Source organism: Triticum aestivum, chromosome 1A, assembly GCF_018294505.1.
Source record: "Triticum aestivum cultivar Chinese Spring chromosome 1A, IWGSC CS RefSeq v2.1, whole genome shotgun sequence".
Lineage (NCBI taxonomy): Eukaryota > Viridiplantae > Streptophyta > Magnoliopsida > Poales > Poaceae > Triticum > Triticum aestivum.
The window spans coordinates 326625635-326643078 of NC_057794.1; the positions used below are offsets into that span (position 1 = coordinate 326625635).

Genomic DNA, 17444 nt, shown 5'->3' on the forward strand with positions numbered 1-17444 from the left:
GCCACCGTGACAACAGTGCAAGAAAGGACGAAGCTGTCGTCAACCAGGTCGCTGCTCACGGTCACCGGCGCAAGAAGTGTCCGGACTCGCTAGACAGGCACATGCAGCTAAGCCATCATGTAGTAGGAGGCAAGCCGCCAAAGACATTTCGTTCCCGTCGAACCCGACACGAGGCGGCATCGACGTAAACAGATCCGGTACCGATACACCGGTCGATCTGCCTGGCCCCGGCAACAGCGAGCCCTGTCCCCCGCGGCGGTCTGCGCCTGAAGAGACGCGCGTATGCACGCACATCCAACGACAGTGCAAGTTGCAGAGAAAGAGAGATCGTATAAATTTGTGTAACCATTTGGATCGCGACGTCGAGCTTGGGTTACGTGCATGCCGACCATGAGCCACGTCGTCCCAACCAAGCTCTGGCTCACGGGATGCCACTCATGTGAACCGCGAGCTCGAGCCGGCGATCTTTTCAGCTAGCGCGCGCCCATACGTGCCAGCCGTGCCCTTATCCCCTCGGCCGCGCGCCCGCACTATATAACCCCACAACCCCGCGCGCTCCACGAAAAAACTCGTACACACCGCGCCACACAGTTCGACACGTTGCCACATTTAGCCACGTACGTGCGCTCGTTCCGGAGCCATGGCGCGCACCGTTGGCTGCCTGTGGCTGCTCCTCTCGTGCTGGTGCGGCCTCGCCGCCGCGGCGCGGCCGGCGGCGCCGTCGGCCGCCGCGGGCGTGGGCGGCGGCAACAACGCGAGCTTCGTCAAGGCGTGGTGCGCGGGGACGGAGTACCCGGCGCTGTGCGACGCGACGCTCTCGCCGTACGCGGCCGCGGTGGGGGACAGCCCGGCGCGGCTGGCGTGCGCCGCGCTGAACGTGACGCTCGCCGGCGCGAGGAACGCGACGGCGGCCATGAGGGGCATGGCGGCGGCCAGGCGCCTGCCGACCGTGGCGGCGGAGGCGGCGGGGGACTGCGTGAGCATGCTCGGGGACGCCGTCGGCATGCTGAGGCAGTCGGTGGAGGCCATGGCGCAGGTCGGGGCGGAGGCGGAGCAGGGCCACCCGCAGGAGAGGACGGTGAGGTTCCAGGTGGACAGCGTGCGGACGTGGGCCAGCGCGGCCCTCACCGACGGCGACATGTGCATGGAAGGGTTCCGGGGAGAGGCCGCCGGCGGCGGCGGCGTCAGGGAGGCCGTGCGCGGCCACGTCGCGGGCCTCCTGCACCTCACGGCCAACGCGCTTTGCATCGTCGGCGCCATGGCCAACCAAACGGCGCCGCCATAGCCGCCGGGAAATATACATGCCTTGTGTGTGCTTCATCTCCTTTTTTTTTTTGCCATTGCCACGTGTTAGAAGCTCGAAGTGTGACATGTTTTCCCTTGTACACAGTACGTGCAAATATCTCGTGTACGTGTGACCTGTCGTCATGGACTCATGGTATGATCGTACGGCCACGGCCACGGCACACAAGGCCTCCGACATCATCTGCGTGCTCGTCCTGCGTTTTACTTGAACAAAAATGAAAGATCTAGCTTTGTTGGTCCAGCAAAGAAAGTATAGAGATTATAATAAGGAATGTAGAAAACAGGGGGATGATTCTTGGAATCAGGGTACACTGGAACTTACTTCATATTAGTCAATGTGTACGTGCAATGCACATTAATTTAAAAGTACTTCCTCCGTTACGGTTTAGAAAACACGCTTGAAAATTTTCTAGGACCTAGGTGGTTATCTATTGGTTGTGAGATGGGCTAAAAAATAGCATTCACACTACGCATGCATATAGAAATAGTATACGGAGTACTAATTAGCTACTAGAAATAAATGTAATGCGCCATAAACCTTGTCTATTGTGGAAACGCACGCAAATTTAACTGTGCCTTCTAAACCCTGACGGAGGGAGTATATTAAGTGCATGCGGATATTAAGTATGATATTATTCGCGTGTTATTATGTGATTAGTATTATTTTTTGCATGAAATTAACTGCACGCTAAATGTGTTGAGTGCTCGACATTGAAACAGTCTATGTCGTCGGATTGACATGATTTGATGGCCGAGATTAATTGGATATGTCCTTTTGGGTCTTTTTATATTGGTATATAGATAAAACTGAAAACATGTTCTATGTATTGAACATTTCCGAAAAGATCATGTACTCCCTTCGTTTTTTTAGTCCGCATATAAGGTTTGGTCAAAGTCAAGCTTTGTAGAGTTTGACTAACTTTATATTAAAAAATATAAACATTCATAATATAAAATCTATATTATCAGATGCACCATGAAATATATGTTCATTCTATATAGTTTTAGTATTGTAGATGTTCATATTTTTTATATAAATTTGATCAAACTTTGTGCAGTTTGACTTTGACCAAATCTTATTTGCGGAGTAAAAAGAAACGGAGGGAGTACATATGTATTGGTTTGAAACGTGCCCGTGTAAGCTTTCGTAAGATAATATGACTGTTTGCGACCTAGGTAAAAAAGAGAATGATATGGGTCAAGTCATTTTCATACATGTTGCAAATGATCATACATACTATTTTGTGAAAACTTACATGGGATAGTTTTAAGTGAAGACTTAAAAAACATTGTTTTTGCTATAAAAATTTAAACGAGGTAGAGAATGATATCATTTTGCATTAAAAGAAGTAAATTCATACAGCTCGGAATCATCATATCATTTTGTGAAAATTTACATGTGTAAGTTTTGACTCAATACTGATGTGCATTATTCTTTTCAACAAGAATTAATAATACTAAAATATATTGCATCGGTTAAGAAATAATTGGCGTGATTTTAGTTCAAAAGTTATTTCCTAAAGGGGGAGTATGTCTTTTGCCAAGTTTTGGAAAATGAGTACGTCGAATGATAATACCGACAACAAAGATCTACAATAAACTTGGCATTACATGTAAAAAAAAAATCAAAGCCAACATCTCTAAGCTTCATTTTTCGTATCTTGATATCTCTTATGATAAAACTGCAGAGTGAAGTGCACTGTAGGTCCTCGAACTATTTCAGGAGTGTCACGTAGGACCTCGAACTATGAAAATCGTCATCCAGGTCCTCGAAGTGCAATAAGTGTGTCATTTAGGTCCAAAATCTCCCTCACCCCCCCCCCCCCCTAACTGCCAAGCTGCCGCCGTTAACCGTGAACACTGAATAGTAAACCGTGAACACTAAAATAGCGTTCTAGTTCAAACATTATTTCTGTATGTGATGAACAGTAAAAAAAATTAAAAAAAATGAAATTCTTTGGCATCGAAGATACACTGGTGCGTGAACAATAAAAATGTTCATTAATTCAAAAAAATGTTCGCGAATATGGAAAAGTTATTCTTGACTTTAGAAAAATGTTCACAAACAATAAATTTTAAAATATCTTCGCGAACTACAAATATTGTTCGCGGGTATGGAAAAAATGTTCGCGACTTTAAAAAAATGTTCGCGACTTTAAAACAATGTTAACAAACTTTTTATTAAAGTCACAAATATTTTTCCCAAATTCATCGTTCGCAAACATTTTTTTGAAGTAGCGAATATTTTTTCCAAATTCATCGTTCGCGAATATTTTTCTAAGGTCACGTATATTTTTCCCAAATTCATCGTTCGCGAACATTTTATTAAAGTCACAAACATTTTATTAAAGTCGCAAATATTTTTTTCAAATTCATCATCCGCGAACATTTTGTAAAGTCACGAACATTTTATTAAAGTTGCGAATATTTTCTCCAAATTCATTGTGCGTGACCATTTTTTTAAAGTCGCAAACATTTCATTAAAGCCATGAATATTTTTTCCAAATTCATTGTTAGCGAACAGTTTTGGAATTAATGAACATTTTACTGTTCATGCACCAGGTTATCTTCGATGCCAAAGAATTTCAGATTTTTAATATGTTTTTTTTCTGTTCATCATGCCAAAGAATTAATGACCATTTTTTCACGTTTAACACCGCCAACTGGCGGTAGGGGAGATTTTGGACCTGGATGACACACTAACTGCACTTCGAGGACCTGGATAGCGATTTTCATAGTTCGAGGACCTATGTGATACCCCTGAAATAGTTCGAGGACCTACAGTGTACTTCACTCAAAACTGCAGAAGACCAACCTAAATAAGATGGGTCAATCTCATAGTTTTTGAAGAGGCCCATGATTCACTCACCCGGAAAAGGTGAAAACGCCTTGTGACATCCCTTACAAGGCAGGTCGATAACCGATGGTCAAAAACTCAAAAGTACAAACCATGAGAACCATAGTAGATTGCGACGACAACACCAAAGGCACGTCCGTGCAATAAATACTATGTGGCTACTTGGTTTGGTACCAAACATTGGCTTGCCAATATACAGGCAAGCCAAAAATTTGGTTGGCTGCCAACTTACTTTGTCCACTTTTTGGTAACCAACCAAAGCATGCCCTATCGGCCTACAAAGAGGGAAGAGAACCTACACGCCAGACGTTGATCCGTGATTCTTCTTCGGCAAACAAGTGCTCCTCTTGCCTCTCGCAGATTCCTCATGCAGCATGTGAGCCTGTGATATGACTGACGAAACTCACCTCGTCCACTTCAGTTGCAGTGCCTCTCTTGCCGTTTTACGACGAATACGAGGGCTAGCTGCCGAAAGAAAGAACTTGCTTCCGTGCAAGCAAGTGCTCCTCTGCGCATTTCCTCCAAGCAATAATTCCACTTTCCAGTCAACTTCTAATCCACAGGGCATGAAAACGCAACGCAATGAATGGGCAAGTTAGTTCCATGTCGCATTCAGAATCATCCACACAACGGTTAACTTGCGCCTTCAGTTGCTATTGCCGTCAGCATCCGAGAGAGCAGTGGCAACCATCGGCATCACAAACATTTATAGAAACACACAGCACACAGAAAACGAGACATAAAAGTTCTTCAATTAGCCTTTCAGCCACCACAAAAAATTCCTGACAAGTCAGAGAACAGAAGAGGGGCTAAAAACAAGTAAACACATGATCGTCATGGAGATTTTGCGCCAATTGCCGTTTCTTTAGAGGTCTACAGCATTCCATCCCACGGGTATGAAAACTCGGTCGGTATTCCTTTGTACTGATAGGGCACAGCTACGATGTCATGGCCTTCATGAAGTTCTCTTGGGAGGAGACATGTTTTGCAGGAGTCTGGTGGTTGTCGCGATGACCACCAATTGGAGCAGGACACCTAACCAAAGCAATGAAGGGTGATGGAAACCTGAAGTTAGCATCACATATATTGTCGTCAACAGATGAAAGGAGCAATCTATAACTTACCAAGTGCAACACGGACCACATCGAACATCTCATAGCTTGTAATGGCTGCTGTGTTTTGCTTCGTGATCTAGAAAGAACCGGATGCTAGTTAATGAATGTATTCATATTCTGGAGGAAGAATTTGACTAACTTGCTAAACAAAGACAAACACATGCAGCAAATTGCCAACATGGAACTGCAAAGTGCACAGAGAATGCATTGGCTGTATTGCTGCAAAGAAGTGAAGTGAAAGCATAATACTGGCCTTGATGATTTGGAGTTAGCAAATGAATGTCTTAAATTGCCATCCAAAATTTTACAAAAATTCAAATTCCAATGCAAACTCAGATTTAGCTCACAAGAAAAGCCAGTTAACGGATGAAAAAGAAAGGAAATGCCAAATGGATATACGTGAACCCGAGTGTTATTGTTGATTGGACTTATAAGGATTAAGCTATATATGTAAAATGATATCCCTTTAAGCTAGCTCAGCCATGTGGATAGTGGCAGTCACCTTTCACATGGGATGAGGGCAAATGGGCAATCCTACATAACATCTTTTTTCAACAGAAAAGGGAACTACTTAAATGTATTTTTTCTTCTGCCAGATAAGCTTAATTATCTCCTCACCTGATTATCAAACTTCTCAAATCTGCTGATGTTATTTATATGCTTTATATAGTCATTCTCATTCTATATTGAGGATAGTACATCTTTGTAGCTGAATCATCACAAAAGACTTAAATTCCCCTCAACTGTTCAGCTTCTAGCAGGTGATTGACGTTTCTGCCACATATATTGGATTCAAGTCTAGCGCATAAATTGTCAATTATGTGGGACTAGACAGCATATGCAGGGCCTACAAACTACGAGTAACAGTCTAGACAAAGCAGGTTCCTATCTCAATGAAGCTGAAGAAGATTGAATTCATGGGTTTAGAGGTACTCAAGTATGCAAAAAAGCAGAACCTTACATGAAACAACTTCACACATATTACTTGCAAAAATATTTAGGTACTAAATTACATAGTCCAAAGTTCAAACCTTCACGAACAAGTCTGAACGAATAATGCACGTCACAGAGAATGCAATAGCAATCGATGACAAGCTTGTGTACAACCGAAGAAACACTGCCACAGTCCGCCTCCGCCCTGTGACACACCAAACAACATGATCAGCTCAAACACCATCATCAACAAGATCAGCTAGAATGCAATCAACAATCTGACAAGGGTAGTTGGATCAAACAATGGCATAAAAGGATGCCCCACTGCGGAGAACCGAATGGAGTATTGAAGATTATTTCTTCAGATGTCCACTGACAAAGTACATTTGCAATTTGGCGGGAGTAAACTTAGGATACCTACAACCCCTTAATCATTTATTCAATATATGTCGAGAGACGGTAGGGGCTGGTCAAGAAAAAGGATCAGAAGCTCATACAGTGCTGCAATTTGCTTGTCGGTATGGAAGGCCTATAATAACGTGTGCTGTATACAGTCATACTTGTTTAGCCTAACATGATTGTCTTTGAAGCGTTCAAGTGGAACTGTGGGGATAGTACTATCTAAAAAATTACTAGGAAGGGTTTCATGCGATGGATGCCAATCAATATACAACTTGAAGGCTCTAAACGAAGCTCATGAGTTAAAACAACCACGAGAACAATCGAAGTACTGAAGTCTCCTAGTTTCCCTAGTCCTACACAAGGAGTGACCTGTGACCATCGTCGGCGACTTGGCAATGCTTTCTCTGGATTGTCTATAGACTTTTTAGTACAGTGACACCAATTATATAATTTTAACTCATAGTTTTAAGCTCCCCTTTTTAGCTCAGTGATACCAATTACACAATTTTTTAGACTTCCACTGAACTATGAAGTCCTTTCTTTAACTGAAACTAGTAAAGGCTTTGTAGGATCTCATGGCAATTTTGTCACTAAAACCAGATTCAGATCTAATGTTTTGGGCAAAAGACAAGGAAATCTGCAAACACAAGCTGAAAACAGTTATAATTGACTCATCACCAAATTCCCCCAGCAGAATGGCCAGCAGCCCGGCGGCCAAGGACAGCACGGCGAACTTGTTTATCTCCGTCCCCTTCGACAGCGACAGCAACAGCAACGCGCCCCCAGCGACCTGGTGCAGTGTCTACAGAAAGCAAGCCACGACGAGCACTTGTCAGATCAAGAACCGCAACGATGACAAGGATTATGAGCCAGCGCGCCGGTCCGTACCTGCACGAGCATGAGCCGGGCGAGGCGGGATCTGCCGTCGGCGACCCTCTGGTACCCTGCAATGGCGCGCGAGGATCGCGGATGTTTTTGGGCTGGATTAGGCCTCCCGAAGCGGACAAGAACAAGAAATATAGTGCGGGTTTGGGGTTTTGGGGCGCTGGACGCTTACGGGAGTCGACGACCATGCGGTAGGAGAAGTCGGAGCCATCCGTGCCGGACGGCCGGCCGCGCCGCTGCTGCATCGGGATGGACGACGACGACGGCGACGGCGGTGCTCGCGGGGAAGGAGAGGACTGTCCAGGCAGGAGGCGCCTCCTTGCCTGCGAGTCTTGTAGACGGAAAATACGCCTCCTACCAACAGACTCGTAAAAAAGGGGAATGCGCCTGCAGTGCTATTAAGCGTCACACGATCAGAGACGCGCACAAAACACGACGGCGCAGTCTCCGCCACACTCGCAAGTCGCAACCACCTGTCCACTCCGCCGCCGCCTGAGCTCCGGCGACGGAGGAAGCCGCCGCCATTCCCACAGAGACTGTCTCCATGCCTGCCCCGCCCGACCAGCCCGCAGCCACTAGCGCTGGGGATGCCTCGACTGATCCTACTGCCGCCGCTGTTTGCGACGACGTGCACGACTCCAAGGAGGTCGTCCTGCGGCGGTACTTCCTCCAGGAATGGGAGCTGGTCTCCGCCATCCTCCGCCGCATCGTCGCCGCTGGCGGCGTCGCGGAGCCCGCCGACGTCCACAGGATCCGCTCCATCGTAAGCTCTCTCCCCCACCCCTTCTCCGGATGTTGCCTGTCGCTGAACCACAGATCCCAACGAGAATAATGTCTAGCCCTGTAAGCAATGCTAGATTCTGCTTGTCTGATACGGGTCACGGAAGAGCTTAATCTGTTTCAACGTTGATTATTAATTGCATACACAAAATCCGAAGAGATTATGTAAATTTTCAAGCCTCGTGGTCTTGGTGAAATGGCAAACCCTCGTTTGGATGCCTTTGTTTCAATGAACACTCGATGAGTGCTGGATAGTATAGGATGCAGTTTAAGCTGTTTAGTGGACTAGCTAGCGAATTTGCACTGGAAATTGGTTGGGTTTGTCAATCTGTTAACTACAATTTATGCCAAACCCTTCATGTTTAAAAGCTTGTTACAAATTAATGCCATGGTTTTTGTTGGGAACCTTTATGTTTAAAAGCTTGATACAAATTAATGCCATGGTTTTTGTTGGGAACCTTCATATTTAAAAGCTTGATACAAATTAATGACATGGTCTTTGTTGGGAAATAGATGGACAAATATCAAGAAGAAGGTCAACTTCTCGAGCCATACCTAGAAGACATCATCTCACCACTTATGTCGTTGGTTCGATCAAAGATAATGGAACTTGGTGCTGCCACAGATGAGCTCCTTGAAATCATCAAGCCTCTGTGTATTATCATCTACACCCTGGTTACAGTCTGTGGGTATAAGAGCGTCATCAAGTTCTTCCCTCATCAGGTTTCAGATCTAGAGCTTGCGGTTGCTCTCCTTGAGAAGTGCCATACAATGAGCTCAGCGACGGCTCTTAGGCAAGAGAGCACAGGAGAAATGGAGACCAAGTGTGTCGTTCTGTTGTGGCTTTATATACTGATCTTAATTCCATTTGATATCTCCTCCGTTGACACGAGCATTGCTGCCACTGATCACGTGTCCGGGTCCGAGGTTGTTCCGCTTGTGACAAGGATATTGGACATCTGTAAGGATTATCTCTCCAACTCTGGTCCAATGAGAAGGATGTCCGGGTTGCTGCTTGCAAGGCTGTTGACTCGCCCAGACATGCTGAAGGCTTTCAGCAGGTTATCCTTTACAGCTTATAGCCATCATGCATAGACATTTCAAATTGCTAAATTACCTTCAAAAGTGTCCTGTCACCGGAGTACTGTCAAGTTTCTGTCACTACTAGGAACTTTTTATTGTCTGAATTGAATGCAAAAATGTTAATATATTTACCTAACCATGTCTTTGTAACTTATGACATATATAGTAGAGGAAAATGTAATGGATTGCCTCTATTTTGTCTTCAGTTTTATGGAATGGGCACACAAAATCTTGTTGTCTGTCACAGATGACTTTGTGGATCAATTTAGGTCCATTGGCATAGTGGAAGCTTTAGCATCAATATTTAAGGTTTGATGTTGCCGTTTTTTGTTTCTTTCTAACATCATACTGCATATGTTGTAGAGATATCTGTTCCCAACTTAACAATTCTATAAACACCATATGTTTCTTTTGGTTCCTCCTGTTGCAGATTGGTAACAGGAGAGTGCTACATGATGCCAATTCTGGTATTTGGAACGACTGTTCATTTGTGATGAAGACTAATATTGCCATCAGAAGTCCCCTCCTTAGGAAATTTCTGGTCAAACTGGCACAGCGAGTTGCTCTCATTAGCTTGGCTCCCCGTACGCCATCATGGCGCTATCAGGTTTGAAATCTTTAATTGTTAACCTTTGCTTAATCAATATTGTACAGGTTTTATTAATGCTTACTTGCTTAGATATTCCCTCCTTTTCTTTTTAGTTTGCATATAAAGTTAGTCTGAAGTCAAACTTTGTAAAGTTTGACCAACTTTATAGGGAAAAATATCAACATTCACAATACGAAATCAATATTATTAGATGCATCATGAAAATAATTTTCATAATATATAACTTAAGTATTGTAGATATTGATATTTTTGAATATAAATTTGATCAAACTTTGCATAGTTTGACTTCAAAAGAAAATTATATGCGGAATCAGAAGAAACGGGTGGAGTACATTTAGAATATATAGATTGTTTTGTGTGTGTGCAGGTTCTTTCTTGAGTAAAGTTCTAGGCACACTGTAAAAATTGTTTACTGCTGGTGTACCTGGTATTCTTACGTTCAATCTTCATTACCTGGTTTAAACAAAACATGTGTCCGATATGGGTGTGCAAGCTCATAAACTATATGCACAATCCAGAACTCCAAATCACATTTTTTTAGAGCAGTAGGGTGCAGAGCTACTGAAAATATATTTCAAAAAAAGGAATCGGTATTCCACAAGATGTACATGATACAAAAATTGCATGAAGGGCCAAAAACTATCAACCTACATCCTACATGATGTACCTAACATCTTTGCAGTGATCGCATCCTACTCATGGAATTCGTTTGTTAAATCTGGAATTCTGGATGTGTGAAGCGTCCATATGGTAGCAGTTGGGTAAGAGCTTGTCTAACATACTGGAGATCCAACATCTGCTCAGTTAAGACATAGCTTGCTACTAACTTAGCATCCAACTTTTGTGGGGTTCTGCTAACTCTGGGTAGTAAACAGTTTACAGGAAGGTGTGTTGATTTAACATTTTTTATTCAAAATACTGTATATTTCTTGGGGTTACTGGAAGTTCTTTCTGGGACAAAGCCTGTCAAAACTAATGTGGGGATTAACTAAGGACATATAAGCTAGTTAGCTGCAACATGTACCAAACTACACCACATCCCTTCTTTTCAAAATTGCTGAGTGCTGGCAGTGATTTAGCTTTTAGTTTCTGAGATGGCTAATGCAGAAGAATCATTTAATAATTGATATCATGCTTTACATCTATCTTTTATCGGATGCATTCTGTGAGAAATGTTTGCTATTATTTTGTATCTGTTCATCAGTTTGTTCTTCATTGTTCTACCATAGTGCTTACTGGTTTTCTGTTATGCAGTCAATAAGTAGTTCACTGGGTGCAAACCTTTTAAGTTCTACTGCTGCGTCTTCAAGTGGATCAACCCGACAAGTGAACATTGATCAAACAGACACATGTGGGTTGGAAGAAGATATGGATGTTCCAGAAATTGTGGAAGAGATAATCGACTTACTATTGACTGGCTTGAGGGATTCGGTATGTTCTCATCTAATATTATACTGTAAAACATTTAGTTTGCTCTCTGTGTCATGTTTAATAAATTTACGAATACTGTCTTCTTTGCTTTAGGTAGGTCCATCATCTCTACTGTGTTTCTTTCTTCCCACGTGCATGCATGCTGATTAATATCATTATTACGCCAGTATCTTTGCTGCAAATCTGCTGCCACTGAATATGCAACTGTACTCCAGATTATTTAGTATTTTGGAGAGACTGACCATCAATGCTACCCAATCTTGCTGATCTTTTTAATCATTTACATATAAGTGAAATATAATTTGATTCAGTGCAGCTTGTTTGGATGGGCTAGAATAGAGGTGATGAAACCGTTTCGTGGGCATTAATGTACATTAAAGTTTCATTATCATATGGAGTGTGAACATGCTTCAAACAGTCAATTTGCCTTCCTGCCACATAATTCTCTGCAGCAGCGATTGTTATAATGTCTCCTTCTTGCCACTATGCTTCTCTACATGCAAAAAGTAAATGTTTTCATACAAAATATTGATGTTTCGTTCGGATAGGTGTTGCAATGAGCACTGTAGCCTCTGATGAAATTTCTATACTGAAGGATACTTTGTGAACTATTCATCTTAAAAGCTTTTATTCTTCTCTGTCCAGGATACTATTGTGAGATGGTCTGCTGCCAAAGGTGTCGGTAGAATAACTGCACGTTTAACACCTGCACTGTCTGAAGAAGTTCTATCATCAATCTTGCAGCTTTTTTCTCCTGGTGAGGTCCGTTTATGACATACGAACTTTATAGTATCCTTTGTTCGTTTGAAGATATTCTCAGATTCATCTTCCAGCTTTCAAAATTGCATTTTTTCTTATTTAGTGAATTACTTTAGTAGATAACTCATGCATTTTGAATACTGAAGGGTGATGGTTCCTGGCATGGAGGCTGCTTGGCTTTGGCTGAACTTGCTCGGAGGGGGCTGTTGCTGCCTTCTAGCTTTCCTGATGTTATTCCCGTTATAACGAAGGTACGTAATAGAATAATACGGGATACCACCTCTATGTACCAATGAAGTTATCTCTTGACTGCTGGCAGCAAAGATGCTTATTATTTTTTTAACTCTCTTTTCTGCAAGATACTTACGTATCTCTATCTGATAACGAGAACTTTTCTGAATTATTTGTGCATGCTTCATTTTTCTGCATCAATTGCAATGTGGGTGTGCTGTTGCATGCCCCACATGGTCTTACCTATATTCTGATAAAATATTTAAGATACTTAAGTGTCGGCACCCTTGTATAGTTATAACTTATAACACAGCAGCCTACTGTCCCAATTGACTAAATGGCATATTTTTCTTTGCAGGCTTTACACTATGATGTGCGTAGAGGTCCACATAGCATTGGTTCACACGTAAGAGATGCCGCAGCATACGTTTGTTGGGCGTTTGGTCGTGCCTATACTAACTTAGATATGAAGGCGGTCTTGGAACAACTTGCTCCCGACCTTCTAACGGTTGCTTGTTATGATCGAGAGGCAAGGTTCATTTTGTGCTGCTTTCATTGGTGGAATGATATTTTGATAACTGTTTCTAATGTATCTTTTGCCGTATCTGATTTCAGGTTAATTGTAGAAGAGCTGCTTCTGCTGCCTTTCAAGAGAATGTTGGAAGACAGGGAACTTATCCGCATGGCATTGATATTGTGAATACAACAGACTACTTTGCACTAGCTTCACGATCAAACTCTTATCTGAGTGTCGCTGTTTCTGTTGCTCAGTATAAGGAGTATGTTTATCCCTTTGCAGAAGAGCTGCTGTGCAATAAAATAACTCACTGGGTACTGTACTACTGCGCAACTCTTTTTTTAGTTTGGGTGAAATTGCTATTTAACTGTTCCCTACTCCGGCAACATTTGCTTATTTGCTTATTTCCTGTGCTTCAATCCTGTCAACTTCTGCATGAATTATTTACATAGTAAATACAGATTTGTTATTTGCTTCTGAAATTATTGTAACAGCAACACCCATTGTTTAACATAATGTTAGTTTGATTATGATCCCTGTTAAGCATCCATGGCTTTTCATCAGTCACTTTTATATCCTTTTATTGCCATTTTTTTCTCTTGTTTTGTCTATCCATAGACCACATGATTTGGCTGAACTTTCTTTCTTCCTAGGAGAAAAGCTTGAGAGAGTTGACGGCGCAGGCCCTTGCTTTGCTTGTGCAATATGATATGGATTACTTCTCTGGGCATGCCCTTAAAAAGTTAATTCCCTGCACTCTATCATCAGATCTGTGCACTCGACATGGGGCCACTTTAGCTGCTGGCGAAATTGCTTTGAAGTTGCATCAGCTTGGTTTCATTTTTTCCACAGGTAAATGTCCATATCTGGATTATCTATGCAGTACTCTTCAGTGAATTTCTTACCCTAAAGGGGGCCTTGCATCTGTCTATATCTGTAGACATGCAGAGAGGTTTGTCAGGCATTGTCCCTGCAATTGAAAAGGCACGCCTTTATCGAGGTAAAGGAGGAGAGATTTTGCGCTCTGCTGTTTCTCGATTCATTGCATGTATTTCCATGGCTGCAATATCCTTGAATGAGAAGACGAAGAGAAGTTTAGTTGAAACCCTTAACGAGAATTTGAAGCATCCCAATTCTCAAATACAGGCGAGCATTCCTTTCTCTTGTACTAGCAATGCAATAGTTAAGATAGCAGTAAAGGCTTGTTGATGTCCATTTAGTGTCATTTGTTGTTGCTGCTGTTGTTTCATACTCCCTCCGTCCTGAATTACTTGTCTTAGATTTGTCTTAAGATATGGACGTATCTAGACATGCTTCAGTGTTAGATACGTCCGTATCTAGACAAATCTAAGACAAGTAATTTGGGGCGGAGATAATACTGTACAAGCATGACACTGTTGTCCCGCATTGTTTGACTGGGTGCTATTCACAATCTTTTCCAGTGTGCCGCTGTTGACGCTTTGAAGCATTTTATTCCAACATATCTGGTTTCTGCTGGTGAAAAGATTGCTAATGATGTCATTTCGAAGTATGTGACGCTTCTAGATGACCCGAATGTAGCTGCAAGACGAGGCGGGGCGCTGGCCCTTGGAATATTACCGTACGAGTTCTTGTTACTAAAATGGATGCCTGTCATGAGTAAGCTCTGTAGCTCATGCACAATAGAGGTAGTGAAATTTCCTATTGACATTTCACAGCAAAACATATATACGGAACAATAACTCGTGATGTTGATGTATTTCTTGAAATCTCTAACTGAAACTCTTATTTCGTATAATATGCAGGATAAGGCTGATGATCCTGACGCTGAAGCACGTGTGAATTCTGTTAGGGGGCTAATTCTGGTTTGCGAAACATTAACATCTAATGTTGATCAGAGCTCAGATATTGGAGAATCTGTATATGCATACATAAAAGTTGAGGTCATGCCAGCTTTATTCAGAGCACTTGATGATTATGCTGTAGATAACAGAGGAGATGTGGGTTCTTGGGTACGTGAAGCAGCAATGGATGCGCTAGAAAGATGCACGTTCATCCTCTGCAAGAGAGATGCTGTTGCAGTGAGAACAGCGCCAGCTGCTGAGGATAAGTCTGAGCCAAGCGACATGGATGCAAATGCAATTAGTACCACATGCCAACTATTTGATTCTTCTATTGCACAGGGTCTGGTCGCTGGCATTGCAAAGCAGGCAGTTGAGAAAATAGATAAGATAAGAGAAATAGCAGTCAGGACTCTGCACAGGATTCTGTACAACCAAGAACAGTTTGTCCCGTCTATACCTTACAGGAAGCTGTTGGAAGAAATTATTCCTAACAATTCTGATTTGGAGTGGGCAGTAAGTAATTTTTCACCAATTTCACTTCTAATTATTGTCAAACTCACTAGGATCTATCATATCTAATACTTGTATTGTGGTATGTTGTACAACTAGCTGTGCTGCCCTCAACTCTTATCTTTTTAATGCTCAGTTGCTCACCAACTTACTTTCTTTATTCCGAAATTGTAGTCATCTCGGAAATAAGTTCGTATGTGTTTAGTTTTGTAGTGACTGGCCCATAAGTACATCTGTTTTGTGAATAATTAATAGAACACATATATTGCCATTTTGTTGATGTTGACAATATTGCCTCAATAATAAATTGCACGCTGATTCATTTTGCACCATTATGTGCATTATATTAAGTATGGTCGTACTATCACTCAAGATTCAACTGATAGCCCTTTGCCTTGATTAGGTTCCTACAGTATCATATCCACGATTGGTGAAGATTCTTCAGGCTGGCTGTTACAGCAAGCCTGTGCTTTCAGGGCTTGTGATTTCTACCGGTGGGTTGCAGGAGTCTTTGAGGAAAGCTTCAACATCAGCTTTAGTAGGATACTTGCAAGATTCAAGTATTAATATAGATGATGAAGGGAAAAGTAGAGAGTATCTATTGAGTCATGACATTTTGTGGGTTCTCCAGCGTTACCAGAAGTGTGACCGTGTAATTACACCCACATTGAAGGTAAAATAGTGTATACATATATCTGAAGCTGGATGCATATTTTTTGTTTCTAAGATATGTCGTATATTTAAACTCATGCCTGTTCATGTTTAGACTGATGTGATTAACACCAGTTCTAGTAATTTAGTTTCAATTTGACTAGTTTAGTCTGAAAATTCACATGTTTCTACATTATTGTTCTGACATTTGTGCCATGCATTTTTCTTTACTCTTTTTGGTAAATCTAACGAGGTCCCTGTATTGCAGACCATCGAGACTCTGCTCAGTAAACAGGTTTTCTTGAACATGGAGGTGAGTTAATTTTAGCTATGTAAGAAGGATTTTTAGTAAGACACTTGTGTGCTTAGCATTGCGAGGCTGATCTGGAATGCTAAATTCCATTCTTTTGACCTTCATTTGTAGTGGCAGATGAACAAAGCTCATTTTGTTAAGCATTAATACTGTCAGGCAAAGAAGTTGAACTTGATGATCAGAGAAACCAAAACTATTACTATTATACTGCACATTTTTTATTAGTTGACAACGTAAAAACTCATAAAATAGGATATAACTTACAAAGTCCACACTTCATAGTATAAGGGCAATACGATGCATGATACTTGGTTATCTGATGTTGATTACGTTGTTTTCACATCTTAGCTATGTTTACAAAGCTGTATATCTTCTGGCCTTGTAACGTCCAACAGGGGCATGGCGACTTCTACAGTGAATTGGTAAATTTGCTAGGCCCTGAACTGAAGGGATCAAAGGACTTCACGAAGTTATGTGCAGGCCTCTCAATCCTGGGATATATTTCTTCACAATTGGACGGAACTGGCACCAGGGCATTCTCTCAACTTCTAGTGTTCCTAGGCCATAGATACCCCAAGGTAACATTTGATATATTTCTTGCCTGAAGTGCAGAACGCCAGTGGTGGACCGAACTCAGATACTCTCTGCCAACTTGCAGATCCGGAAGGCTGCGGCTGATCAGGTGTACCTTGTGCTGCTGCAAAATGACAGTCTGATCTCGGCGGAAGATATGTATAAAGCCCAGGAAGTGCTCGCGGAGACATGCTGGGAAGGAGACGTCGAGGAAGCGAGGCACAAGAGGTCTGAATTGAATGCGATGGCTGGTTTTGGCGTCGCCACTTCGCAGAAGTCCGAGAATAGACAGGGAGCAAGAGCTCCCGATGTTCGAAATGCTGCTTCAACTGATGAGAACACGTCGTATTCCTCACTGGTTGAATTCAGTGGGTACTAGGAAGCAGGGGGCCGTCGTTCTCCCCTTCTATAATGTACACCGTTGTGCACTACACTTGTACAATAGTTCGTTTCAGTGTTATCTCAATTTTGTATATTAGGCATTTGAGACATTTTTTGTTGGAAGAAACACATTACACGCAACAGCAGCAGCTTGGTTCATGATCAACAAGGTTTGCAAGAAGCTTTTCTGCTATGTGCCTTAAAATGGTGTAACCTGGGGTGTAAAATGTCACAAGTTGCACCTGAGGCTTGCGTTCCACTCAATATGAACCAACAGTCATACCA

The 17444-nt window shown here is 42.4% G+C and overlaps 3 protein-coding genes across 3 annotated transcripts; 2 read left to right on the forward strand and 1 right to left on the reverse strand.

Moving 5' to 3' along the window:
* Positions 1–554: 554 nt before the first annotated feature.
* LOC123048741 (21 kDa protein) lies at positions 555–1468 on the forward strand. Its single transcript, XM_044471787.1, has one exon. It carries the CDS (start codon positions 641–643, stop codon positions 1283–1285), a length of 645 nt encoding a protein of 214 aa, XP_044327722.1. The 5' UTR covers positions 555–640; the 3' UTR covers positions 1286–1468.
* A 3429-nt stretch (positions 1469–4897) lies between these two features.
* LOC123048765 (uncharacterized) lies at positions 4898–7879 on the reverse strand. The gene is made up of 6 exons (XM_044471802.1): positions 7670–7879; positions 7501–7556; positions 7291–7414; positions 6309–6415; positions 5287–5353; positions 4898–5197 (listed from the first exon to the last, which is right to left on the reverse strand). The coding sequence occupies exons 1-6, from the start codon at positions 7740–7742 to the stop codon at positions 5118–5120; spliced, it is 507 nt and encodes a 168-aa protein (XP_044327737.1). The 5' UTR covers positions 7743–7879; the 3' UTR covers positions 4898–5117.
* A 24-nt stretch (positions 7880–7903) lies between these two features.
* LOC123048753 (tubulin-folding cofactor D) lies at positions 7904–17352 on the forward strand. Its single transcript, XM_044471794.1, has 17 exons — positions 7904–8260; positions 8791–9338; positions 9567–9669; positions 9791–9967; positions 11225–11401; positions 12047–12163; positions 12307–12411; positions 12750–12920; positions 13007–13222; positions 13562–13760; positions 13849–14054; positions 14351–14575; positions 14693–15244; positions 15645–15914; positions 16161–16205; positions 16601–16783; positions 16864–17352. Exons 1-17 carry the CDS (start codon positions 8042–8044, stop codon positions 17155–17157), a joined length of 3807 nt encoding a protein of 1268 aa, XP_044327729.1. The 5' UTR covers positions 7904–8041; the 3' UTR covers positions 17158–17352.
* Positions 17353–17444: the final 92 nt, after the last annotated feature.